This window comes from Oncorhynchus masou, unplaced genomic scaffold, assembly GCF_036934945.1.
Source record: "Oncorhynchus masou masou isolate Uvic2021 unplaced genomic scaffold, UVic_Omas_1.1 unplaced_scaffold_685, whole genome shotgun sequence".
In the NCBI taxonomy this organism is placed as follows: domain Eukaryota; kingdom Metazoa; phylum Chordata; class Actinopteri; order Salmoniformes; family Salmonidae; genus Oncorhynchus; species Oncorhynchus masou.
In genome coordinates this window covers 304,565-331,939 of record NW_027013300.1, presented here as the reverse complement: position 1 = coordinate 331,939, position 27,375 = coordinate 304,565, and the positions used below count along the sequence as shown (strand labels likewise).

Genomic DNA, 27,375 nt, shown 5'->3' with positions numbered 1-27,375 from the left:
GAAAGGTTGCTGGTTTGAATCCCGGAGCTAGGTGAAAAGTCTGTCGATGTGACCTTGAGCAAGACACTTAACCCTTATTGCTCCTACACAGTGTCTTGAAAAGTATTCATGCCCCTTGGCAATTTTCCTATGCTTTGCATTACAACCTGTCATTTTAAATGTATTTTTATTGGGATTTCATGTAATGGACATACACAAAATAGACCAAACTGGTGAAGTGAAATGAAAAAAATGATTTGTTAAAAAAAATGGACAAGAAATAGAACGGAAAAGTGGTGCGTGCATATGTATTCACCCCCGATGCTATGACGCTCCTAAATAAGATCTGGTGCAACCAATTACCTTCAGAAGTCACATAATTAGTTAAAGTCCACCTGCGTGCAATCTAAGTGTCACATGATCTCAGTATATATACACCTGTTCTGAATGGTCCCAGAGTCTGCAACACCGTTAATCAAGGTGAACCATCAAGCAAGTGGCACCATGAAGACCAAAGAGCTCTCAAAAAAAGGTTAGGGACAAAGTTGTGGAGAAGTACAGATCAGGGTTGGGTTATAAAAAAATATCCAAAACTTTGAAAAACCCACGGAGCACCATTAAATCCATTGTTAAAAAATTGAAAGAATATGGCTCCACAACAAACCTGCCAAGAGAGAGTCGCCCACCAAAACTCACAGATCAGGCTAGTAGAAAAATAATTAGAGAGCAACAAAGAGACCAAAGATAACCCTGAAAGTATAATTATGATTATGATTATGAGAATGACGTAGCAAAGTGCACAAAAGAAAAGACAAGAACAATTTTCAATTCATAATCAAATTTTATTTGTCACATGCTTCGTAAACAACAGGTGTGGACAAACAGTGAAATGCTTACTTACGGGCCCTTCCTAACAATGCAGAGAGAAAAAAAATACAGAAATAATAGAAAAGTAAAACATAATAATAAAAGTAATTCACAACTGTGTTGGCGTGTTTGGATATTTTTTTTATTTACCTTTATTTAACTAGGCAATTCAGTTAATCACATATTCTTATTTACAATGACAGCCTACCGGGGAACAGTTGGTTAACTGCCATGTTCAGGGGGAGAACTACAGATTTGTACTTTGTCAGCCCAGGGATTCGATCCAGCAACCTTTCGATTACTGGCCCAATGCTCTAACCACAAGGCTACCTGCCACCAAAATAATTTGGTGATGTGGACACTGAGGAACTTGCAGCTCTCGACCCACTACAGCCCCATCAATGTGAATGGGTGCGTGCTAGGCTCTCGATTTCCGGTAATCTTTTGTCTTGGTTGTTGTCCTGGCACCAAACTGCCAGGTCTCTGATCTTCTCCCTAAAGGCTGTCTTGTCGTCATCGGTGATCAGGCCTACCAACATCGTGTTGTCGGCAAACTAAATGATGATGTTGGAGTTGTGCGTGGCCAGGTATCGTGGGTGAACAGAGAGTATAGGAGGGGACTAAGCACGCATCCCTGAGGGGCCTCCCTGTTGATGGTTAGTGTGGCGGGTGTGTTATTGCCTACCCTCACTACCTGGGGGCTTCACGTCACGAAGTCCAGGATCTAGTTGCAGAGGGAGGTCTTCAGTCCATGGTTCAGTCCCAGGGTCCTTAGCTTAGTAATGAGCTTGGAGGGAACTATGGCGTTGAATGCTGAGCTTTAGCCAATGAAAAGCATTCTCATGTACTGTTGCTGTTCCTTTTGTCCAAGTGGAAAATGCAGTGGAGAGCACTAGAGATTTTGTCATCTGTGAATCTGTATGCAAATTGGAGTGGGTACAGGTCGTCTGGGATGATGGCGTTGATGTGAGCCATGACCAGGCTTTCAAAGCATTTTAGGCTACAGATGTGAGTACTACAGGATAATAGTCATTTAGACAGGTTACCTTGGCATTCTTGAGCACAGGGAATTTGAATTGAGACTTGAATAATTCTTTTTGAAACATATTCTGGTTATTTGTCCTAATTTTTTTCTTCTTTTTTGGAAAGTTAGAAGCCTAAAAACAAGTTTAAATATAGGTGTACTGTGTTCATGTCTCACGCCTTGGTTTTTATGTTCTGCGGGATGAAACTAGTTGCTTTAAAATGTGTTTTATTTTGTTTTATTTGTATGTAAAAATCTGGGCTGGACTGGGAAGTTTCACTTGAACAACCCTCTAAGTCGTAATTACAAGTGGGAAACCACTTATATCTTTTCAACCAAAACTTGACAACAAATCCAATTTTGACAATTACAAACTTATCAATTTGGATAATGTAGCTAGTTTTCCCGTACTGTCAATGTTAAGCAAACTAGATAACTTTATTATGAGCAACATTAGCTAGCAAACAAGCTAGCAAAAATCTTATTGGTTAAAGAATTGGTCTGACTTAAAATGCTCTTGAACACAATCATGTCAGACGTACAACTTCCCACGAGCATATGAATGTCCCATCATTCAAATGTTTCATAGGTTACGCATGATCATTATATCAGACAATTTATAGACAGTCCATAACGTAAGACATTAATTCATATTCAACACATGGTTAGATTTCCAACAGTTCATATTTTTAATGTCCTTATTTATAAACAATTTCTCAAAAAGATTGTTTTCTAGACCACTGCTCAGGCCAGGAGATCCAGCCTGTGTTTGCGCTGGTGCCACTTCAGATGGTTTAGTTGTTTGAAGCTGAGTCCACACACAGCGCAGCAGTACGGTCTCTCCCCGGTGTGGGTGCGCTGGTGCACCTTCAAATTGTCTGCCCGAGCAAAGCTCTTGTCACACATAGTGCAGCGGTGGGGTTTCTCCTGCGTGTGAACGCGCCGGTGCAGCTTGAGGTTCCAGAGCCGACTGAACTTGTTCCCACAGATGGAGCAGCAGTAGGGCTTGTCTGTGGTCTGGCTGCACTTGTGCCTCTTCAGGTCGGAGAAGGAGGTGAAGCCCTTGGAGCAGTGGCTGCAGAGGTGGAGTCCCTCTGCCTGGTGGACCCTCTGGTGGACCTTGAGGTTGCAGGCCTGGGTGAAGGTCTTACCACACTGGGTGCAGGAGTACGGAGGCCCAGATCCTGACCCTGAGACTCTACCTGTTTTGTGTGTCTGCTTGTGGGCCTCAAGGGAGCCAGAGTCTGAGAATGTCATGATGCATTGATTGCAGGCATGACGCTTCCCCCCTCCTCCCATTACTCCTACTTTTACCTGCTCTTGTGAACGATCTCTGAGGTTTAAAGAGTGTCCAAAGTCGTCAGCAGCATCATACAGGCTCTCTGTGTTGTTGTTGTGGGCTGAGCCTCCAGAGTGGATGGAGGTGGGCACCCTGTGGCCGGCTCTGCAACCTGACTCTGGGACACCGTGTTCAGGGTACAAGACGCTGGAGTCCTGCAGGTAACCCTCCTCGTTGATCAACAGGCAGTTCCGGACACCCACCTCTGGGTGGGGGGGTGGCGTTGGCGACGCCACCTGCTCCCTCCGGCTCCGATGGGGGCCAGTCATGTGGGAGCGATGGTGATGGTCTCCCCCCTCAGTCCCCCCCAGGTCCACCTGGTAGTGACCCACAGCTCCGTAGCTCAGCGCACCCAGATGAGACGGAGAACCAGGAAGCCTATCCAGCCCTTCCACGTCTAGACGATGGCCTCCTCCACCACCAGCACCGCCGTAACCAGATTTCTCAAAGCCACCCCCCAGATCCTCCATGCTGTAACGGGGTTGGAAGAGAGGTTGGCTGGGGTCCCCTGGGTTTCCCTCTGGGCCAGGTGGTTCAGGCCTCTGCTCTAGACCGGATCCCCAGTCAGCCTGGCACTGCTGTAGATCCTGCTCACTGAAACTCTTACTGGGCCCCGAGACGTCTGAACCATCGGCCCCTGAAAACACAGGGGACATGAGGCATTAGAAGCATTCATATTTAAGACATTAGAACTAGTAGAAACAGTAGTAGAGTAACTAATGTTAAATGTGTACTTACAGCTTCAAGTTTAGTTTACATGTGTAATAATGAATACATTTGGAATGACACAGCATATTATCAGTTACTCTTCTTATCATTCTCTTAAACCTAAAGGCAGGCAATGTTATGTTTGCCTATGTTATGTTTGTTGTAAACAACTCACCGTCCAGGCAGACACCCCATCTCTCCTGTAGCTCAGTGTTGTGGAGAGGCTCCTCTTTCAGCAGGCTGTCCAGCTTCTGACCTGTGACCTCTGTGGACTGGAAGAGCAAATGAATGAGTCGATTCTAACTAAATGATTGATAAACTGACAGTGACTGAATAGAGCTGACATGATGGTTCTTTATTCAGAACTCTCCCCTTAGGGACCCCCAGACATCTCACAACTTTGTCATAGCCCTGAACTAGCATACCTGATTAGAGTAGTGAAAGGCTTGATGATTCGTTGACAAGTTGAATCAAGTGAGCTAGTTTTGGAACAGTTCAAATATGAGGAGGTTTGACAAAGGTTGCCCAATTATTCCTGACAGACTATCTGTTCTAATTTGTTTTCTGAAATATATTTCTACCTGAATGTCCTGTAACACTGCACCCTCCACCCTTCACAGGTGTTTAGTCACCTAGATACCTCAGAGGTTCTCCTAAGGCTGGCGGCCTCAGCCTCCAGATTATGGAAGGCTGTTTCCCCGGCCACGCCCCCACAGCTGCTCCACTCCTCCCCTGGTAACTTCTCCTGCTTCAGGCCACACCCCCTCTCCGCACCTTGCCACAGGTAAACAAAGAGAACGTTTTATTTACGTAAAAGGAAAGGCAAGAGCAACATTGTGGATGCTGTGGAGTCTTTTTTGCATTAGTGCAGATGAAGGAAAGGAGGCCTCTTATTGAGATACCACTAACTCCTTTCTTCAACCAATACTGCCTGATCACCAAAGTATGAAAAGTACAGATTACATCAGTCACACTTTAGAGTGATTCCTCCATGTTGTCTTTAGATGTGGCTCTCCTCACCTGTCTGTGAGTTTCCAGAGCTTCCACCTTCCTCATCAGTTCTCCCACAGTCTGCACACTTCCCCCTCTGGCCTCCCTCTCTGTCCCTCTCCCTTCCTCTGTTCTCCGACCACTGTAGCCTCTTCTTCAGCGACTCGACCTGCTCACGGCTTCGGGACACCTCCTCCAGGAAGCCGTCCTCCACCAGCCTGGTGATCTCATATATGGCTGACTTTAGGACCGTCTCCATGACTCCCGAGAGCTGGGTCTGGAAGGTGAGGACGAGGTTCTCCGACATAATGCTTGCGTGTGTGTCTTTTTCACAGATCAATTCACAGTGGGATCTGCACCAAACATCTGTGCTTGTGGGAGAAAGTCGGGACTGTGTGTGTGATCCTAAAGTGAATCTCTTCAGAAAGCCATGTTATTCCGAATAAGTGGGTAGAAATATGCCATGTCTATCACTGACACATCGCGAATCTGTGTCTCTGTCCAACAAGAGTGACAGCTCCTCCAGCTAGCTAGCAACCAAGTGGCGAAGACAGTCCAGCGTAAAAGAGTGCAACAAAGGTTCAATAAGACGATCAAATTGCAAGGTTCACAATGTAACAGTTGTCTGGGGTCGTATCCAGCTTGCTAAAGAAAAATAGCTAGCTAGCTAACATGCTACTACCAGCCGTGTTGCTAGTCAATAAAGGGGTATTTTGCACCATAATGTATTATTGATTCAAATCGTTATTACCAAAAGGTTGAAATCACTTGCTGAGCATGGGGGTTGATCGTTTTTTCCAGATAATATACGGTCTGGTGGGCGGGATGAATCGCTTCCGTGTAGATTTCCTGTAAATAATTTCCAGGATAAATAGCCTACTAATCAGTATCCAGATTTTATAATAATAGCAATATTATATTTTGAACATTATTTACAGTAAACGTAAGAACAAACAAAGTTTTTCTTCAAATAAATGTCGTCTACTCTCTCCAGTAAGGAGCGTTCCAATGTAGATTGTCCCACTACCCGATTCGTAGGACTGTTTCCGGAAGTCCTGTTGTTTTGTGGATGCTTTTTGTGTTGACTCTGTAGCTAGTTAGCTAACTACCATAACCTTGTATTCTCTATATATCTCTGGTATTTATATTTATTCGAATAGCTTCATATACAGTAAATGCTACAACTTAAATCTCGAAATGATAAAAAATGTTATTAGGACCGCCATGGAGAGAGACAACTCTCAACAGTAGTTAGCCTGCTAACGGTAGCTAGCTAGCTTCCTAGCCTTTTGCTCGACTGGATCGTAACACTGACTCACCTGAACAAAAGTAGCTAAACGTTACCAACTTTTAACTGTAGCTAGCTACACATAGACAGTTTGCTATGATGTCTGAAGCCATCGTAACCTTCCAGTCTCAGCTCTCCGGAGTCATGGAGACGGTATTCAAGGCTGCTATGTACGAGATCACCAGGCTGGTGGAGGATAGCTTCCTCAAGGAGGTGTCCCGCAGCCGAGAGCAGGTCGAGTCACTGAAGAAGCGGCTACAGTTGTCGGAGAACAGACGTAGGGATGGGGACAGAGAGGTCGGCCGTACGGGGAAGTGTGCGGACTGTGGGAGAGCTGACGAGGAAGCCGAGGAGAGAAGCTCTGGAACCTCACAGACAGGTGACGAGAGAGAGAAATCTGAAGACAGTATACAGTGCTTTCAGAAAATATTCATACCCCTTGATAAGTTTTCCACATTTTGCTGTGTTACATCCTGAATTAATGGATTAAGTTCATATTTTTCTCACCCATCTACACACAATACTCCACCATGACAAAGTGAAAACGTGTTTTAAAAAAATGGTTGCAAATACAGGTTATTAGGTTATTGTCCTGATAAAAAGAGAATTCAGCTTTCAGTGTCTGGTGGAAAGCAGACTGAACCACGTTTTCCTCAAGGATTATGCATGTTCTTCGCTCCGTTTAGTTTTTATCCTGAAAAACTCCCCAGTCCTGAAAAATTACAAGTATAGCCATAGCATGATGCCACTACCCTTGAAAATATGGAGAGTGGTACTCAGTAATGTGTTGTATTGGATTTGCCCAAAACATAGCACTTTATATTCAGGACAAAAAGTGAATTGCTTTGCCAAATCTTTTCAAGTGTTACTTTAGTGCCTTGTTGCAAACAGGATGCATGTTGTGGAATATTTTTATTCTGTACAGGCTTGCTTCCTTTTCACTCTTGTCAATGAGGTTCGTATTGTGGAGTAACTCCAATGTTCTTGGTCCATCCTCAGTTTTCTCCTATCACAGCCATTAAACTCTGTAACTGTTTTACATTCACTATCGGCCTCATGGTGAATTCCCCGAGTGGTTTCCTTCCTCTCAGGCAACTCAGTTAGGAAGGACGCCTGTATCTTTGGGTGTGTTGTGGAAATTACCACAAAGGACACTAATGTCAAGCTTAAATACATTTGTTTATTCAGGCCAGCGGAGAGATTACAGACAAACAGCACTTTCTGATGAGGTATTTCCCCCTCAGCATGTTTATACTATCACTTCTTGTTACACAAAGATAGCCAAATACATTGTTTCTCAGTAAAGTGTTTTCTCCCAGAGACCGCCTGCTTAGGAAGAAAACACCTGGCAACCACAGTCTGGGTATACAGCCAATGATTCCACTCCCGCTGAGCTGACCTTGTGAGAGTTAGCAGTTGATGTTATTCTTCAATAACACTAACTCCAAAGCAAATCTGGGGGAGAAAAATAGATTTATTTGAGAAGGACAAATCATAGATGTTATGCTGGGTGATAGATGTTCAGTCTCCCCTGTCCTTAGCTTTTCTCCACAGAACAAAGAAACATGATGCCACTTATAACCCCCCACCCTAGCCTGGGGTTGACCAATCAGAAGTCCTTGCAGTACAACTGGGCCAATGGCCAAATAACAAGTATCCTGCTCCAGACTCAATGTACAGACATGGCACACGTAGCTTTGAGTTCAGGTCTGACATTCAACACATTCTAAACAGCTGTTGAACTGACAAGCAACTATTTCCGTTGACAATTCCCCATTGACAGTTAAGTCTAGTCCTCTCGTCCTCTCATCCCCTGCGTTGTGTATTTATCTTCAAAATATTCTTATAAGAGCAAACCTCAAATACCCTGTCTGTCTATGCAGCAGGTAAAACATGTATGATAAGTGTGAGAGACTGTAAGCAGAAAGAGTCAGTCCAATTCCACTACAGGTGTATTGTTACACCATCCAAAGTTTAATGAATTACTTCACCATGCTGAAAGGGATATTCAATGTCTGCTTTGTTTATTTTCCCCATCTATCAATAGGTGATTTTCTTTGTGAGGTATTGGAAAACCTCCCTGGTCTTTGTGGTTGAATCTGTGTTTTGAAATTCACTGCTCAACTGAGGGACCTTACAGATTATTTTAAGTGTTGAGTACAGAGAGGAAGTAGTCATTAAAACATATTGTTAAGGCTGTTATTGCACACGGAGCGAGTCCATGCAACTTATTATGTGACTTGTGAAGCACATGTTTACTCCAGGACTTATTTAGCCTCCTTGCCATAACAAAGGGCTTGAATACTTATTGACTCAAGACATTTCAGCTTTTCATTTTGTATACATTTGTAAACATTTAGAAAAACAATTTCATTTTGACATGATGGGTTATTAACAAAAAAAATCTATATTTAGTCCATTTTAAATGTAGGCAACACCACTTCTTTCTGAAGGCACTGTAACAGTAATATATTGGTTATTGAACTACAGTAAGTTAAATGGATTTACACCCGATAACAGATTTACGGTAATGGAAATACATCATCGGTCGCTGATGTGTACTACACAGAAATGCATAATTATGGATATGATTGTCATTCTCTTCATGGTGATGTATCCTGAATAGGTACACAAAGATAGAAATATGCAATATCATCCATTGCATGTACACTACCGTTCAAAAGTTTGGGGTCACTAAGAAATGTCCTTGTTTTTGAAAGAAAAGCAAGTTTTAGTCCATTAAAATAACATCAAGTTGATCAAAAATACAGTGTAGACATCGTTAATGTTGTAAATGACTATTGTAGCTGGAAACGGCAGATTTTTTATGGAATATCTACATAGGTGTACAGAGGCCCATTATCAGTAACCATCACTCCTGTGTTCCAATGGCACGTTGTGTTAGCTACTCAACTAGTACAAAGAAGGCCAGTTTTATTGCTTCTTTAATTAGAACAACAGTTTTCAGCTCTGCTAACATAATTGCAAAAGGGTTTTCTAATGATCAATTAGCCTCTTGGAATAGGTAACACAACGTGCCATTGGAACACAGGAGTGATGGTTGCTGATAATTGGCCTCTGTACGCCTATGTATTCCATAAAAAATCTGCCGCTTCCAGCTACAGTAGTCATTTACATTACCAATGATCATACTGTATTTCTGATTAATTTGATGTTATTTTAATGGACCAAAAATTATTTTATTTAAAAAACAAGGACTTTTCTAAGTGACTAACTAACTTTTGAACGGTAGTGTATTATTCTAATGTGCTCCGTCCCCAAACAAAACCAAATTTGATTGGTCCGGAATGGCCCAAATCTGAACCAATCATAGACGTCTATGTTTCACAGGTTTTGACATCATTACACCACAGTAGAGTACAGTACAGAGAGAGAGTTCAGTACAGTAAAGTATCATATTTTTTATTTAACTAGGCAAGTCAGTTAAGAAAAAAAAATCGTATTTACCATGATGGCCTACCAGAAGGCAAAAGGTCTTCTGTGGGGACAGTGGCTGGGATAAAAAAAATATATATATAGGACAAAACACACGTCTCGACAAGAGACCAAAGACAACAACATAGCATGGCAGCAACACATGAAAACACAGCATGGTCGCAACACAACATGGTAGCAGCACAAAACATGGCACAGACAACAGCACAAAGGGCAAGAAGGTAGAGAAAATAATACATCACGTGAAGCAGCCACAACTGTCAGTAGGAGTGTCCATGATAGTCTTTGAATGAAGATATTGAGATAAAACGGTCCAGTTCGAGTGTTTGTTGCAGCTCGTTTCAGTTGCTAGCTGCAGTGAACTGAAAAGAGCAGCGACCCAGGGATGTGTGTGCTTTGGGGACATTTAACAGAATGTGACTGGCAGAACAGGTGTATGTGGAGGATGAGGGCTGCAGTAGGTATCTCAGACAGGGGGGAGTGAGGCCTAAGGGTTTTATAAATAAGCATCAACCAGTGGGTCTTGCGACGGGTATACAGAGATGACCAGTTTACAGAGGAGTATAGAGGGCAGTGATGTGTCCTGTAAGGAGTATTGGTGGCAAATCTGATGGCCGAATTGTAAAGAACATCTAGCCACTCGAGAGAACCATTACCTGCCGATCCATAAATTACGTCTCCGTAATCTACCATGGGTATGGTGGTTATCTGAATCAGGGTTCTTTTACACTGCAAAACCCTTACACACCACTGCACTTTGTATACCAGGGTTGGCTGGCCTTCTCTAGTCACTCGTAGGCTCAGTCACTGGTATACTTTTATTTACAAAGCCATTTTGGGTTTACTACCTTTTTTATTTGGCAATTTTTATTGTTCAGCAATGTGGTGGGTACTCTCTTCGTTCGCTGGACTTTATCCTGCTAACTGTTCCAAATGTCCGAACTGAATTTGGTAAAAGGGCTTTTATGTATTCTGAGCAATCGTCTTGGAACGCCTTACAAAATACTTTCAAACTGGAAGAACTTGTCCCGATTTGTGTTTTTAAATCACCGATGAAGGATTTTGAGGCTGATTCCCTGACCTGTCAATGTTTTTAATTAGCTGTTTTTGATTTTGTTATACTCTTGTGAATTCAATGGTTTTTACTAGATTACTTGTAGTTTTTCATGTTGGCTGTCTGTAATTTTTGTAATGACTTTGTGCTGCCTATCTTGGCCAGGACGCTCTTGAAAAATAGATTTTAAATCACAAATAAAATAAATAAAAAGTTTGGCAGCTGTGATGAAAGAGGAGCGGTTATGATAGAGGAATCCAAGTCTAGATTTAACCTTTGCGTGCAGGTTTGATATGTGCTGAGAGAAGGACAGTGTACTGTCTAGCCATACTCCCAAGTACTTGTATGAGGTGACTACCTCAAGCTCTAAACCCTCAGAGGTCGTAGTAACACCTGTGGGAAGAGGGGCATTCTTCTTGCCAAACCACATGACCTTTGTTTTGGAAGTGTTCAGAACAAGGTTAAGGGTGGAGAAAGCTTGTTGGACACTAAGAAAGCTTTGTTGTAGAGCATTTAACACACAATCCAGGGAGGGGCCGACTGAGTAAAAGACTATCATCTGCATATAAATGGATGAGAGAGCTTTCTACTGCTTGAGCTATGTTGTTGATGTAAATTGAGAAGAGTGTGGGACCTAGGATTGAGCCTTGGTGTACTCCCTTGATGACAGGCAGTGGCTGAGATCGCAGATGTTCTGACTTTATACACTGCACTTTTTGAGAGAGGTATTTAGTGCACCAGGACAAAGACCCCTCCGAGACCCCAATACTCCATAGCCAGCCCAAAGGAATGGAATGGTCTACTGTATTAAAAGCTTTGGCCAAGTCAATAAAAATAGCAGCATAACATTGCTTAGAATCAAGGGCACTGGTGACATAATTTTCAACCTTTAAGGTTGCAGTGACACATCCATAATCTGAGCATATAGAATACTATAGACATCAAGAAAGCCAGTCAGTTGATTATTGACAAGTTTTTCCCCAACACTTTTGATAAACATGGCAAAATAGAAATTGGCCTATAACAGTTAGGATCAGCTAGATCTCCCCCTTGAAATAAAGTAGGCACCATGGCTGCCTTCCAAGCAATGGGAACCTCTCCAGAGAAGAGAGAGAGGTTAAAAAGGTCAGAGATGTTCTTGGCGATGATAGGGGCATCTACCTTAAAGAAGAAAAGGTCTAAACAATCTGAACCAGATGTTTCTCTGGGGTCAAGTTTAAGGAGCTCCTTTAGCACCCCGGTCAGCCTGCAGGGAGAAACTTTGTAGCGGGGCAGGGGAAAAAGAGGGAGGAGCATCAGGGACAGGCACATTAGAAGGGGTGGGAGATGAGGAAATCTTGGACAGGCAAGAAGGAATGGCAGAGTCAAATAGGAATCCTGACTTAATGAAGTGGGGATTAAAGAGCTCAGCCATGTGCTTCTTGTCAGTAACAACCACATCATCAACATTAAGGGACATGGGCAGCTGTGAGGAGGAGGGTTTATTCTCCAGGTCTTTAATTTGCCAGAATTGATTGGGGTTAGACCCACAGAGAGTTAACTACTCCTTAAAGTAACTCACTTTGGCCTTCCTGATAGCCCGAGTGCACGTATTTCTCACTTGCCTGAACGAGAGCCAGTCAGCCTGAGTATGTGTGTGCTGAGTATGTGTGTGCTGAGTATGTGTGTGCTGAGTATGTGTGTGCTCAGCGATTTGCCAAATGGAATTCTTGAGGTGGAATAACTCTGCCAGATCACAGTCGGACCAGGGACTGAACCTGTTTTTAATTCTCATATTCTTTATGGGCATGTATTAACAGTAGAACTGGAAAAGATTAAAAAAGAAGGTCCAAGCGTCTTCAACAGAGGGGATCAAGCTGATTCTACACCAAATTACAGAGGCCAGATCAAGAAGGAAGGCTTGCTCATTCAAGTTTTTTAGCAAGCGTCTATGACAAGTCAGGACAGGTCGTTTCACCGAGCAGCCATTACAAACACAGGCTGTAAAACAGTGATCACTAAGGTCATTACAGAAAAAAAACAGACGGACACCTATCAGGATTATTTGTAAGGAAAACATCAAGGAGAGTAGCATTTCTGGATGTTTCGAGTCATACCTTGTGGGATTGGTAATAATCTGAGAAATATTTAGGGAGTCCCATTGCTTTAGGACTTGGTCAGGTGGTTTAAGCATGTCCTAGTTTAGGTCACCTAGCAGGACAAATACAGACTTAATGTAAGGGACAAGGAGAGAGCTTAGGGCATTTCGAGTACAGGTCGGTGCTGGTGGTGGACGATAACACCGAGCAACAGTCAACAAAGTGTTATTTGAAAGTTTTTAATGCGTAAAACCAGCAAATCAAATTGTTTGGGGACAGACTTGGTGGAGACAACCGAGCACTGAAGGTGTTCCTTGGTAAAGATTGCCACTCCACCACCTTTGGAAGATCTGTCTTGCTGAAAAAGGTTATTACCAGAAAGGTTAACATCAGTGTTCAAAACATTCTTTCTTAACCACGTCTCAGTAATGACCAACACATCTAGATTGGAGCTGTGAACCCACACTTTCAATTGATCAATTTTAGGTAATAAGCTTCTGGTGTTAACGTGCAGAAAACCCAGGCTTTTACAAGAGCAGAAATCAATGAAGCAGATATCAGAATTGGGGCTAGCAGCAGTAGATGGGTGCGGGTATACTGTACATGCACATTTCCAGATATAATCAGCAGTAACACAATCAGGGCACGGCAGAGGACAGGGAGAGCTCTTCAGTGTTGATTTCATAACATTTGAATTTGCATTAGATGGCAACAAGATCATATTGTACAGCAATTTCTTCAGCTAACATGAATACAAAGCTGGTGAGAGGTGGTTAGAATAGTACAGTAAATTTAGTACAGTAAGTTAGAATAGGATGGGAGGCCAAGAGTCCGTGTAACCAATAGAGAGTCAGAGTCCCGAGTGTGGGAACAAAAAGACTGTCCCACGGTTGGGTAAACAAGCAAGTTCATAGTCGACAAAGCACGCAGGAGTCATGAGGCAAAGAGCACAAAGCACTGGTGATAAATATAACAACTTGGGGCTAGCTATTGTAAATTCAGAGTCACTCACCTCAACAGTGCATGTGCGCTGGAGGCGAGTGAAAGCTCTGGAGAGAGGGGGGAGTATGGCGGGGGTACCTATACCAGACGGGGAGAGACAGGGCAGGGCAGACAGTGTACAGATGGCCAGGTGGAATCCAAGCAGCAGTGCAGCAGGCAACTGGAGCAGGTGTCACACCCACGTGGGAGAAGCTTTATTCAGGAGGCAGATTCCCTGTAGAAAATCCCAGCTAGCTAGTTAACGTAGCTAGCAAGTCACTCTCCGTCTTTTTCATGTGGAAAAGGAGGTCGTTAGCTAGCTATTGTTCCTTTTTTTATTGTACAGTATAGTACATTATACTACTCTAGTCTGCTCTACTGTAGTGAAATGTACTGTACTGAACTATGCTCTTTACTGTACTGTCCAAACTTGTGAAACAAACGTCTATGATTGGTTGTAGATTTGGTCATTAGAATCATAGCCACCAATCATGGATGTCTATGTTTGGGCCAAATCAAGGCTGTAGATGTTGAAATCATGGCTGGACCAGCCCCCAAAACGACCCCTGTGGACGTTAAAATCAAGGCCAGGGCGGACTGACCATATTTCAACTGCTTTTCAATGTCCAGGGACGTGCTGTGTCGGTCGGTGTTCAGAGGGTGAGGATGTTGGTTACAGTAAATGGAAAGAGAGGGGGCTCATGGGTAGGTGTCAGTAAGAGCCGGGAGAGGTAACAGAAACTGGAGAGAGAAGAGGCAGCGACTGAGAGGGAGAGGTTGTCCAGACTGTTTACACACTTGCTTTGACCACCAGATGACAGAAAGAAAACCGTTATGAGCTGAACATAACAGTATGCCAGTAGAAGGGAGGACAGTAGCAGGAGACACTATGAGCTGAACATAACAGTATGCCAGTAGAAGGGAGGACAGTAGCAGGAGACACTATGAGCTGAACATAACAGTATGCCAGTAGAAGGGAGGACAGTAACAGGAGACACTACGAGCTGAACATAACAGTATGCCAGTAGAAGGAAGGACAGTAGCAGGAGACACTATGAGCTGAACATAACAGTATGCCAGTAGAAGGGAGGACAGTAGCAGGAGACACTATGAGCTGAACATAACAGTATGCCAGTAGAAGGAAGGACAGTAGCAGGAGACACTATGAGCTGAACATAACAGTATGCCAGTAGAAGAGAGGACAGTAACAGGAGACACTATGAGCTGAACATAACAGTATGCCAGTAGAAGAGAGGACAGTAGCAGGAGATCCTATGAGCTGAACATAACAGTATGCCAGTAGAGGGAGGACAGTAGCAGGAGATCCTATGAGCTGAACATAACAGTATGCCAGTAGAAGGAAGGACAGTAGCAGGAGATCCTATGAGCTGAACATAACAGTATGCCAGTAGAAGAGAGGACAGTAGCAGGAGATCCTATGAGCTGAACATAACAGTATGCCAGTAGAAGGGAGGACAGTAGCAGGAGATCCTATGAGCTGAACATAACAGTATGCCAGTAGAAGAGAGGACAGTAGCAGGAGATCCTATGAGCTGAACATAACAGCATGCCAGTAGAAGGGAGGACAGTAGCAGGAGACACTATGAGCTGAACATAACAGTATGCCAGTAGAAGATAGGACAGTAGCAGGAGACACTATGAGCTGAACATAACAGTATGCCAGTAGAAGGGAGGACAGTAGCAGGAGACACTATGAGCTGAACATAACAGTATGTCAGTGGAAGGGAGGACAGTAGCAGGAGACACTATGAGCTGAACATAACAGTATGCCAGTAGAAGAGAGGACAGTAGCAGGAGACACTATGAGCTGAACATAACAGTATGTCAGTAGAAGGGAGGACAGTAGCAGGAGACACTATGAGCTGAACATAACAGTATGCCAGTAGAAGAGAGGACAGTAAATCAAATCAAATCAAATCAAATTTATTTATATAGCCCTTCGTACATCAGCTGATATCTCAAAGTGCTGTACAGAAACCCAGCCTAAAACCCCAAACAGCAAGCAATGCAGGTGTAGAAGCACGGTGGCTAGGAAAAACTCCCTAGAAAAGCCAAAACCTAGGAAGAAACCTAGAGAGGAACCAGGCTATGTGGGGTGGCCAGTCCTCTTCTGGCTGTGCCGGGTAGAGATTATAACAGAACATGGCCAAGATGTTCAAATGTTCATAAATGACCAGCATGGTCGAATAATAATAAGGCAGAACAGTTGAAACTGGAGCAGCAGCACGGCCAGGTGGACTGGGGACAGCAAGGAGTCATCATGTCAAGTAGTCCTGGGGCATGGTCCTAGGGCCGCGGTTCAGTTGAAACTGGAGCAGCAGCACGGCCAGGTGGACTGGGGACAGCAAGGAGTCATCATGTCAGGTAGTCCTGGGGCATGGTCCTAGGGCTCAGGTCCTCCGAGAGAGAGAAGGAGAGAATTAGAGAACGCACACTTAGATTCACACAGGACACCGAATTGGACAGGAGAAGTACTCCAGATATAACAAACTGACCCCAGCCCCCGACACATAAACTACTGCAGCATAAATACTGAAGGCTGAGACAGGAGGGGTCAGGAGACACTGTGGCCCCACCCGAGGACACCCCCGGACAGGGCCAAACAGGAAGGATATAACCCCACCCACTATGCCAAAGCACAGCCCCCACACCACTGGAGGGATATCTTCAACCACCAACTTACCATCCTGAGACAAAGCTGAGTATAGCCCGCAAAGATCTCCGCCACGGCACAACCCAAGGGGCGCCAACCCAGACAGGATGACCACATCAGTGAATCAACCCACTCAGGTGACGCACCCCCTCAGGGACGGCATGAGAGAGCCCCAGCAAGCCAGTGACTCAGCCCCTGTAATAGGGTTAGAGGCAGAGAATCCCAGTGGAAAGAGGGGAACCGGCCAGGCAGAGACAGCAAGGGTGGTTCGTTGCTCCAGAGCCTTTCCGTTCACCTTCCCACTCCTGGGCCAGACTACACTCAATCATATGACCCACTGAAGAGATGAGTCTTCAGTAAAGACTTAAAGGTTGAGACCGAGTTTGCGTCTCTGACATGGGTAGGCAGACCGTTCCATAAAATGGAGCTCTATAGGAGAAAGCCCTGCCTCCAGCTGTTTGCTTAGAAATTCTAGGGACAATTAGGAGGCCTGCGTCTTGTGACCGTAGCGTACGTGTAGGTATGTACGGCAGGACCAAATCAGAGAGATAGGTAGGAGCAAGCCCATGCAATGCTTTGTAGGTTAGCAGTAAAACCTTGAAATCAGCCCTTGCTTTGACAGGAAGCCAGTGTAGGGAGGCTAGCACTGGAGTAATATGATCAAATTTTTGGTTCTAGTCAGGATTCTAGCAGCCGTATTTAGCACTAACTGAAGTTTATTTAGTGCTTTATCCGGGTAGCCGGAAAGTAGAGCATTGCAGTAGTCTAACCTAGAAGTGACAAAAGCATGGATTAATTTTTCTGCATCATTTTTGGACAGAAAGTTTCTGATTTTTGCAATGTTACGTAGATGGAAAAAAGCTGTCCTTGAAATGGTCTTGATATGTTCTTCAAAAGAGAGATCAGGGTCCAGAGTAACGCCGAGGTCCTTCACAGTTTTATTTGAGATGACTGTACAACCATTAAGATTAATTGTCAGATTCAACAGAAGATCTCTTTGTTTCTTGGGACCTAGAACAAGCATCTCTGTTTTATCCGAGTTTAAAAGTAGAAAGTTTGCTGCCATCCACTTCCTTATGTCTGAAACACATGCTTCTAGCGAGGGCAATTTTGGGGCTTCACCATGTTTCATTGAAATGTACAGCTGTGTATCATCCGCATAGCAGTGAAAGTTAACATTATGTTTTCGAATAACATCCCCAAGAGGTAAAATATATAGTGAAAACAACAGCGGTCCTAAAACGGAACCTTGAGGAACACCGAAATTTACAGTTGATTTGTCAGAGGACAAACCATCCACAGAGACAAACTGATATCTTTCCGACAGATAAGATCTAAACCAGGCCAGAACTTGACCGTGTAGACCAATTTGGGTTTCCAATCTCTCCAAAAGAATGTGGTGATCGATGGTATCAAAAGCAGCACTAAGGTCTAGGAGCACGAGGACAGATGCAGAGCCTCGGTCCGATGCCATTAAAATGTCATTTACCACCTTCACAAGTGCCGTCTCAGTGCTATGATGGGGTCTAAAACCAGACTGAAGCATTTCATATACATTGTTTGTCTTCAGGAAGGCAGTGAGTTGCTGAGCAACAGCCTTTTCTAAGATTTTTGAGAGGAATGGAAGATTCGATATAGGCCGATAGTTTTTTATATTTTCTGGGTCAAGGTTTGGCTTTTTCAAGAGAGGCTTTATTACTGCCACTTTTAGTGAGTTTGGTACACATCCGGTGGATAGAGAGCCGTTTATTATGTTCAACATAGGAGGGCCAAGCACAGGAAGCAGCTCTTTCAGTAGTTTAGTTGGAATAGGGTCCAGTAAGCAGCTTGAAGGTTTAGAGGCCATGATTATTTTCATCATTGTGTCAAGAGATATAGTACTAAAACACTTGAGCGTCTCTCTTGATCCTAGGTCCACGCAGAGTTGTGCAGACTCAGGACAACTGAGCTTTGAAGGAATACGCAGATTTAAGGAGGAGTCTGTAATTTGCTTTCTAATAATCATAATTTTTTCCTCAAAGAAGTTCATGAATTTATCACTGCTAAAGTGAAAGTCATCCTCTCTTGGGGAATGCTGCTTTTTAGTTAGCTTTGCGACCGTATCAAAAAGGAATTTTGGATTGTTCTTATTGTCCTCAATTAAGTTAGAAAAATAGGATGATCGAGCAGCAGTAAGGGCTCTTCGGTACTGCACGGTACTGTCTTTCCAAGCTAGACGGAAGACTTCCAGTTTGGTGTGGCGCCATTTCCGTTCCAATTTTCTGGAAGCTTGCTTCAGAGCTCGGGTATTTTCTGTGTACCAGGGAGCTAGTTTCTTATGAGAAATGTTTTTAGTTTTTAGGGGTGCAACTGCATCTAGGGTATTGCGCAAGGTTAAATTGAGTTCCTCAGTTAGGTGGTTAACTGATTTTTGTCCTCTGGTGTCATTGGGTAGACAGAGGGAATCTGGAAGGACATCAAGGAATCTTTGTGTTGTCTGTGAATTTATAGCACGACTTTTGATGTTCCTTGGTTGGGGTCTGAGCAGATTATTTGTTGCAATTGCAAACGTAATAAAATGGTGGTCCGATAGTCCTGGATTATGAGGAAAAACATTAAGATCCACAACATTTATTCCATGGGACAAAACTAGGTCCAGCGTATGACTGTGACAGTGAGTGGGTCCAGAGACATGTTGGACAAAACCCACTGAGTCGATGATGGCTCCGAAAGCCTTTTGGAGTGGGTCTGTGGACTTTTCCATGTGAATATTAAAGTCACCAAAGATTAGAATATTATCTGCTATGACTACAAGGTCCGATAGGAATTCAGGGAACTCAGTGAGGAACGCTGTATATGACCCAGGAGGCCTGTAAACAGTAGCTATAAAAAGTGATTGAGTAGGCTGCATAGATTTCATGACTAGAAGCTCAAAAGACGAAAACGTCATTTTTTTTTTGTAAATTGAAATTTGCTATCGTAAATGTTAGCAACACCTCCGCCTTTGCGGGATGCACGGGGATATGGTCACTAGTGTAGCCAGGAGGTGAGGCCTCATTTAACACAGTAAATTCATCAGGCTTAAGCCATGTTTCAGTCAGGCCAATCACATCAAGATTATGATCAGTGATTAGTTCATTGACTATAATTGCCTTTGAAGTAAGGGATCTAACATTAAGTAGCCCTATTTTGAGATGTGAGGTATCATGATCTCTTTCAATAATGACAGGAATGGAGGTGGTCTTTATCCTAGTGAGATTGCTAAGGCGAACACCGCCATGTTTAGTTTTGCGCAACCTAGGTCGAGGCACAGACACGGTCTCAATGGTGATAGCTGAGCTGACTACACTGACTATGCTAGTGGCAGACTCCACTATGCTGGCAGGCTGGCTAACAGCCTGCTGCCTGGCCTGCACCCTATTTCATTGTGGAGCTAGAGGAGTTAGAGCCCTGTCTATGTTGGTAGATAAGATGAGAGCACCCCTCCAGCTAGGATGGAGTCCGTCACTCCTCAGCAGGTCAGGCTTGGTCCTGTTTGTGGGTGAGTCCCAAAAAGAGGGCCAATTATCTACAAATTCTAACTTTTCGGAGGGGCAGAAAACAGTTTTCAACCAGCGATTGAGTTGTGAGACTCTGCTGTAGAGCTCATCACTCCCCCTAACTGGGAGGGGGCCAGAGACAATTACTCGATGCCGACACATCTTTCTAGCTGATTTACACGCAGTAGCAGGAGATCCTATGAGCTGAACATAACAGTATGCCAGTAGAAGGGAGGACAGTAGCAGGAGATCCTATGAGCTGAACATAACAGTATGCCAGTAGAAGGGAGGACAGTAGCAGGAGATCCTATGAGCTGAACATAACAGTATGCCAGTAGAAGGGAGGACAGTAGCAGGAGATCCTATGAGCTGAACATAACAGTATGCCAGTAGAAGGGAGGACAGTAACAGGAGACACTATGAGCTGAACATAACAGTATGCCAGTAGAAGGGAGGACAGTAGCAGGAGACACTATGAGCTGAACATAACAGTATGTCAGTAGAAGAGAGGACAGTAGCAGGAGACACTATGAGCTGAACATAACAGTATGCCAGTAGAAGAGAGGACAGTAGCAGGAGATCCTATGAGCTGAACATAACAGTTTGCCAGTAGAAGGAAGGACAGTAACAGGAGATCCTATGAGCTGAACATAACAGTATGCCAGTAGAAGGAAGGACAGTAACAGGAGACACTATGAGCTGAACATAACAGTATGTCAGTAGAAGAGAGGACAGTAACAGGAGACACTATGAGCTGAACATAACAGTATGTCAGTAGAAGGGAGGACAGACAATGATTTCCCAATGTAGCCAATTCAATTGGAGTATCAGTAATTCTGATACTGATTTGGTAACAGAATAACAAGTTTTAATCACTTAATAATTCAGAAACAAATGTATATCAGTAAAAATCCAAACTAATTGGTAGGTCTACCATTACTTATCACTTCTGTGACCTTTCATTATCCTCCCTCATGAAGGGAGAGAAATTAGAAAATATATTAAACATATGTGGGTTTTTGGTTAAGGAATTACAAGGTAAAGTCTCTTAAACTTACAGAAGGCAAATCATTTCTCCAAAACTAAATATGTGTTTATTCCTTGACAGGGGTCTTTATTTCAACATTATTGTGTTCTGATGTATTACATTTACATTTAAGTCATTTAGCAGACGCTCTTATCCAGAGCGACTTTACAAAAATGTATTTCTGATACCTTAAGACTTTTTCCTGCTAGATGTTTTTTAAGACCCCTTTCTGTCTTTTTGACTCGAAATCAAAGCCTTTACTCAGGCCTCATTTTTTTAATGGAAAATGGTTGAGAAGTATCTCGGCTTTCATTTCCCCCAAATGGAGACTTTTAACTTTCACTGGATATGCTCCTATGAACTTTACATGTTGGTGCTCATGGGTACTTTTACATGGAAATGGCCATATGGAGGAATCACTCTGAAGATGGGCTGCTGTAATGTGTACCTTTTATACTTTGGTGATCACTGATCAGACAGTATTGGTTTAAGAAAGGAGTCAGTCATGGGTGGTGGTGGCATCTTAATAAGATGTTTCCTTTCCTTCGTCTGATGTGAGGAGACTCTATTATCCACAATGTTACTTACCTTTTACTCCAAATGAAATGTTCTCTTTGCTTACCTGTGGCCAGGTGTGGAGAGGGGGCGTGGCCTGAAGCAGGAGAAGGTACCAGGGGAGGAGTGGAGCAGCTGTGGGGGCGTGGCCAGGGAAACAACCTTCAATGATCTGGAGGAGGCAGAGGCCACCAGCCCTAGGAGAATCTCTGAGGTAGGTAGGGGACAGACTAAACACATGGATGGAGGCTGAGGCCACCAGCCCTAGGAGAATCTCTGAGGTAGGTAGGGGACAGACTAAACACATGGAGGCTGAGGCCACCAGCCCTAGGAGAATCTCTGAGGTAGGTAGGGGACTGACTAAACACATGGAGGCTGAGGCCACCAGCCCTAGGAGAATCTCTGAGGTAGGTAGGGGACTGACTAAACACATGGAGACTGAGGCCACCAGCCCTAGGGGAATCTCTGAGGTAGGTAGGGGACTGACTAAACACATGGAGGCTGAGGCCACCAGCCCTAGGAGAATCTCTGAGGTAGGTAGGGGACTGACTAAACACATGGAGGCTGAGGCCACCAGCCCTAGGAGAATCTCTGAGGTAGGTAGGGGACTGACTAAACACATGGAGGCTGAGGCCACCAGCCCTAGGAGAACCTCTGAGGTAGGTAGGGGACTGACTAAACACATGGAGGCTGAGGCCACCAGCCCTAGGGGAATCTCTGAGGTAGGTAGGGGCAGACTAAACACATGGAGGCTGAGGCCACCAGCCCTAGGAGAATCTCTGAGGTAGGTAGGGGACTGACTAAACACATGGAGGCTGAGGCCACCAGCCCTAGGAGAATCTCTGAGGTAGGTAGGGGACTGACTAAACACATGGAGACTGAGGCCACCAGCCCTAGGGGAATCTCTGAGGTAGGTAGGGGACTGACTAAACACATGGAGGCTGAGGCCACCAGCCCTAGGAGAATCTCTGAGGTAGGTAGGGGACTGACTAAACACATGGAGGCTGAGGCCACCAGCCCTAGGAGAATCTCTGAGGTAGGTAGGGGACTGACTAAACACATGGAGGCTGAGGCCACCAGCCCTAGGAGAACCTCTGAGGTAGGTAGGGGACTGACTAAACACATGGAGGCTGAGGCCACCAGCCCTAGGGGAATCTCTGAGGTAGGTAGGGGACAGACTAAACACATGGAGGCTGAGGCCACCAGCCCTAGGAGAATCTCTGAGGTAGGTAGGGGACTGACTAAACACATGAGGCCACCAGCTCTAGGAGAATCTCTGAGGCAGGTAGGGGACTGACTAAACACATGGAGGCTGAGGCCACCAGCCCTAGGAGAATCTCTGAGGTAGGTAGGGGACTGACTAAACACATGGAGGCCACCAGCCCTAGGAGAACCTCTTGTATCTAGGGGACTAAACACATGGAGGCTGAGGCCACCAGCCCTAGGAGAATCTCTGAGGTAGGTAGGGGACTGACTAAACACATGGAGGCCACCAGCCCTAGGAGAATCTCTGAGGCAGGTAGGGGACTGACTAAACACATGGAGGCCACCAGCTCTAGGAGAACCTCTTGTATCTAGGGGACTAAACACATGGAGGCCACCAGCTCTAGGAGAACCTCTTGTATCTAGGGAACTAAACACCTTGGAAGAGTGGAGGGTGCGGTGTTACAAAATGCTCAGTTAGAAATATATTTGTAAGAACATATTAGAATTGTGAGGAAGAATTGGGCAGCCTTTTTCAAACCTCTCCTCATATTTGAACTGTTACAGAACTAAAACACCTGATTCAACTTGTCAATGAATCATCAAGCCCTTCACTACTTGAATCAGATATGCTAGTTCAGGGCTACGGCAAAGTTGTGAGATGTCTGGGGGTCCCAGAGGAGAGTTCTGAATATAGAACCATCATGTCAGCTCTATTCAATCACTGTCAGTTTATCCATCATTTAGTCAGAATAATTTGCTCTTCCAGTCCAGAGAGGTCGGAGGTCAGAAGCTGGACAGTCTGCTGAAAGAGGAGGCTCTCCACAACACTGAGCTACAGGAGAGATGGGAGTTCTGCCTGGATGGTGAGTTGAGGAGTTTACAACAAACATAACAGACAATAGCCAACCTTTATGACGATGAGAATGATAACAAGAGTAACTTTGATAGTATGCTGTGTCATTTCAAATGAATTCATTGTTATACCTGTAAAGTCAACTTGAAACAACTGTAAGTAGACATTTAACATTACAGTTACTCTACTACCGTTTCCAGTAATTCTAATGTCTTAAATATTAATGCTTCTAATGCCTCATGTCCCCTGTGTTTTCAGGGGCCGATGGTTCAGACGTCTCGGGGCCCAGTAAGAGTTTTATTCAGCAGGATCTACAGCAGTGCCAGGATGACTGGGGGTCTGGTCTAGACCAGGGGCCTGAACCACCGGGCCCCGAGGGAGAGCCAGAGGACCCCACCGACCCTCTCTACCGCCCTCGTTACAGCATGGAGGACCTTGGGGGCGCCTTTGAGAAGTCTGGTTACAGCGGTGATGGTGGGAGCGACCATCTTCTAGACATGGAAGGGCTGGATAGGCTTCCTGGTTCTCCGTCTCGTCTGGGGGCGCTGAGCTACGGAGCTGTGGGTCACTACCAGGTGAACCTGGGGGGGTCTGAGGGGGGAGACCATCACCATCGCTCCCACATGCCTCGCTCCCATCAGAGCCGAAGGGAGCAGGTGGGTTCGCCAACGCCATCCCCCCACCCGGAGGTGGGAGGCCGGAACTGCCTATTGATAAATGAGGAGGGGTACCTGCAGGACTCCAGTGTCTTGTACCCAGAACATGGTGTCCCAGAGTCGGGTAACAGAGCCGGCCACAGGGGGCTATCCTCCATCCACTCTGGAAGCTCAGCCCACAACAACAACACAGAGAGCCTGTATGATGCTGCTGACGACTTTGGACACTCTTTAAACCTCAGAGATCGTTCACAAGAGCAGGTAACAGGAGTAGGGGGGAGGCGTCATGCCTGCAATCAATGTACCATGACCTTCCCAGACTTTGGTTCCCTCAAGGCCCACAAGCAGACACACAAAACTGGTAGAGAGTCAGGGTCTGGGCCTCCGTACTCCTGCACCCAGTGCGGTAAGACCTTCACCCAGGCCTGCAACCTCAAGGTCCACCAGAGGGTCCACCAGGCAGAGGGACTCCACCTCTGCAGCCACTGCGGCAAGGGCTTCACCTCCTTCTCCGACCTGAAGAGGCACAAGTGCAGCCAGACCACAGACAAGCCCTACTGCTGCTCCATCTGTGGGAACAAGTTCAGTCGGCTCTGGAACCTCAAGCTGCATCAGCGCATTCACACACAGGAGAAACCCCACCGCTGCACTATGTGTGACAAGAGCTTCACACGCGCAGACATTTTGAAAGTGCACCTACGCATCCACACCGGGGAGAGACCGTACTGCTGCGCTGTGTGTGGACTCCGCTTCAAACGACTGGACCATCTGAAGTTGCACCAGCGCAAACACAGGCCGGATCTCCTGAACTGAATAAAAAAAAAAAAGTTACTTTTTTTGTTCTTTAGCATATGCTTTTATCCAAAGCGACTTACTTTTAGTGCATTCAACTTAGTTGGTTCGTTATTATTTTATTTGACATTGAGAAAAAAAAAGTTTTTTATCAATTGTTTATTAATAAGAACATTGAAAATATGAGCTGTTGGAAATCTAACCATGTGTTGAATAAGAGTGTATGCCTTAAATGATACATTGTCTGTGAATTGTCTGTCATAATGACCATGCCAACCTACCAAACATTAGAATAATACTGCTTTCATGAAGTCTGCAGTGGTGTAAAGTACTTAAGGAAAAATACTTTAAAGTACTACTTAAGTAGTTTTTTGGTGTATCTGTACATTACTATTTATGTTTTTTACAACTTCTCCTTTTACTTCACTACATTCTTAAAGAAAATAATGTACTTTTTACTCTACATTTTCCTTGACACCCAAAAGTACTTGTTACATTTTGACAGGAAAATGGTCCAATTCAGGAGAACATCCTTGGTCATCCCTACTGCCTCTGATCTGACGGACTCACTAAACACAAATGCTTTGTTTGTAAATTCATGGCAGAGTGTTGTAGTGTGCCCCTGGCTATCCATTAAAAATAAAAATTAATTGTGCTGTCTGGTTTGCAAAATATAAGGAATTTTAAATTATTCATACTTTCACTTTTGATACTTAATTACATTTGAGCAATTCCATTTACTTTTAATACTTAAGTATATTTAAAACCAAATACTCTTAGACTTTTACTCAAATAGTATTTTACTGGGTGACTTTCAGTTTTACTTGAGTCATTTTATATGAAGGTATCTTTACTTTACCTCGTATGACTTTTGAGTACTTTTTCCATCACTGCAAGTCGGAAACTGGGAACCTCGGAGTTAAAATTAAGTTATTTGCATAGAGCTTCCAATTGGTTGATTTTGATACCCAAGTTTCCCACTTGGAAAGTATCATCTTTCTACAACGATTTCCAAGTTGTACATTTTTGAGTTTGTTAGTTCCGACATGTCATGAATGCAGCATGTGACTCATATCTTCTGTTCATCAAGCTTGCTTTCTACCACAGTCACTACCCATACTGTAACCATGCATTTTCTTCCTCTACATAATACTCTGTTAACTGAATGAATTGAACCTGAATTGCCGTAATTGTCTTTTATGTACAATAAATATTTTGCTCCCCATGTAGTCTGTGAATATATCATTCCTTAAAGACAGTGCTTCTGACCTTTGACGACTACTGAGTATTTTTTAAGCCTCCCGCTTTGGGCTGGATGTGTCAATCTAGTTCATTACATGCAAAATCTATGATCGGAATTACTGTCTAACCTCAATTAGCAACGAAATACCTAGTTTGAAAGTGACTGTTTTTCTGGAAGCTGTGCTGGGCCATTTCCCCTAACATTCTCAACACATGCATAAGCCATATAGCAATTCGAGTTTAGCCAATGAGCTTCAGTCCCCTTGCCATTCGAGTGACAGCTAGCAAGATGCACACACAGCAAAGCGAGAGATCAATGACATGGTGACACATCTGCACATATGTGATGTAGTACGCAATTATCAGATCCACTTTTGGCTCGTGAGGGCTACTTTCAGAACTTCTTGCTAAAGTGTACAAAGTACCGGATATATTTTTTTATGTCACCTTTATTTAACCAGGTAGGCTAGTTGAGAACAAGTTATCATTTGCAATTGCGACCTGGCCAAGATAAAGCATAGCAGTGTGAACAGACAACAACACAGAGTTACACATGGAGTAAACAATTAACAAGTCAATAACACCGTAGAAAAAAAGAGAGTCTATATATATTGTGTGCAAAAGGCATGAGGAGGTAGGCGAATAATTACAATTTTGCAGATTAACACTGGAGTGATAAATGACCCACGACTGCGCGACAACGCACGCCTCCAACTCAATCATCAAGTTTGCGGACGACACAACAGTGGTAGGCTTGATTACCAACAACGACGAGACGGCCTACATGGAGGAGGTGAGGGCCCTCGGAGTGTGGTGTCAGGACAATAACCTCACACTCAACGTCAACAAAACCAAGGAGATGATTGTGGACTTCAGGAAACAGCAGAGGGAACACCCCCTATCCACATAGATGGAACAGTAGTGGAGAGGGTAGTAAGTTTTAAGTTCCTCGGCATACACATCACAGACAAACTGAATTGGTCCACTCACACAGACAGCATCGTGAAGAAGGCGCAGCAGCGCCTCTTCAACCTCAGGAGGCTGAAGAAATTCGGCTTGTCACCAAAAGCACTCACAAACTTCTACAG

The 27,375-nt window shown here is 44.3% G+C and overlaps 2 protein-coding genes across 2 annotated transcripts; one reads left to right on the top strand and one right to left on the bottom strand.

Moving 5' to 3' along the window:
- Nucleotides 1-806: 806 nt before the first annotated feature.
- Nucleotides 807-5,861, bottom strand: LOC135536929 (oocyte zinc finger protein XlCOF8.4-like). Its single transcript, XM_064963151.1, has 4 exons — nucleotides 4,938-5,861; nucleotides 4,558-4,691; nucleotides 4,093-4,189; nucleotides 807-3,846 (listed from the first exon to the last, which is right to left on the bottom strand). The coding sequence occupies exons 1-4, from the start codon at nucleotides 5,212-5,214 to the stop codon at nucleotides 2,615-2,617; spliced, it is 1,740 nt and encodes a 579-aa protein (XP_064819223.1). The 5' UTR covers nucleotides 5,215-5,861; the 3' UTR covers nucleotides 807-2,614.
- Nucleotides 5,862-6,291: 430 nt separating this feature from the next.
- LOC135536930 (zinc finger protein 8-like) lies at nucleotides 6,292-26,270 on the top strand. The gene is made up of 4 exons (XM_064963152.1): nucleotides 6,292-6,574; nucleotides 21,616-21,752; nucleotides 23,511-23,607; nucleotides 23,856-26,270. Exons 1-4 carry the CDS (start codon nucleotides 6,292-6,294, stop codon nucleotides 25,064-25,066), a joined length of 1,728 nt encoding a protein of 575 aa, XP_064819224.1. The 3' UTR covers nucleotides 25,067-26,270.
- The last annotated feature ends 1,105 nt before the right edge of the window (nucleotides 26,271-27,375 follow it).

What these genes read in the sequence shown, in the direction of transcription:
- LOC135536929 (XM_064963151.1), bottom strand. Translation starts at nt 5,214, where the DNA reads ATGTCGGAGAACCTCGTCCTCACCTTCCAGACCCAGCTCTCGGGAGTC. An exon ending in CTCTGGAAACTCACAGACAG is followed by an intron (nt 4,692 to 4,937) that starts GTGAGGAGAGCC and finishes ACCTGTGGCAAG; the next exon opens with GTGCGGAGAGGGGGTGTGGC. An exon ending in GCCTTAGGAGAACCTCTGAG is followed by an intron (nt 4,190 to 4,557) that starts GTATCTAGGTGA and finishes TTGCTCTTCCAG; the next exon opens with TCCACAGAGGTCACAGGTCA.
- LOC135536930 (XM_064963152.1), top strand. Translation starts at nt 6,292, where the DNA reads ATGATGTCTGAAGCCATCGTAACCTTCCAGTCTCAGCTCTCCGGAGTC. An exon ending in GCCCTAGGAGAATCTCTGAG is followed by an intron (nt 21,753 to 23,510) that starts GTAGGTAGGGGA and finishes TTGCTCTTCCAG; the next exon opens with TCCAGAGAGGTCGGAGGTCA. An exon ending in ATGGGAGTTCTGCCTGGATG is followed by an intron (nt 23,608 to 23,855) that starts GTGAGTTGAGGA and finishes CTGTGTTTTCAG; the next exon opens with GGGCCGATGGTTCAGACGTC.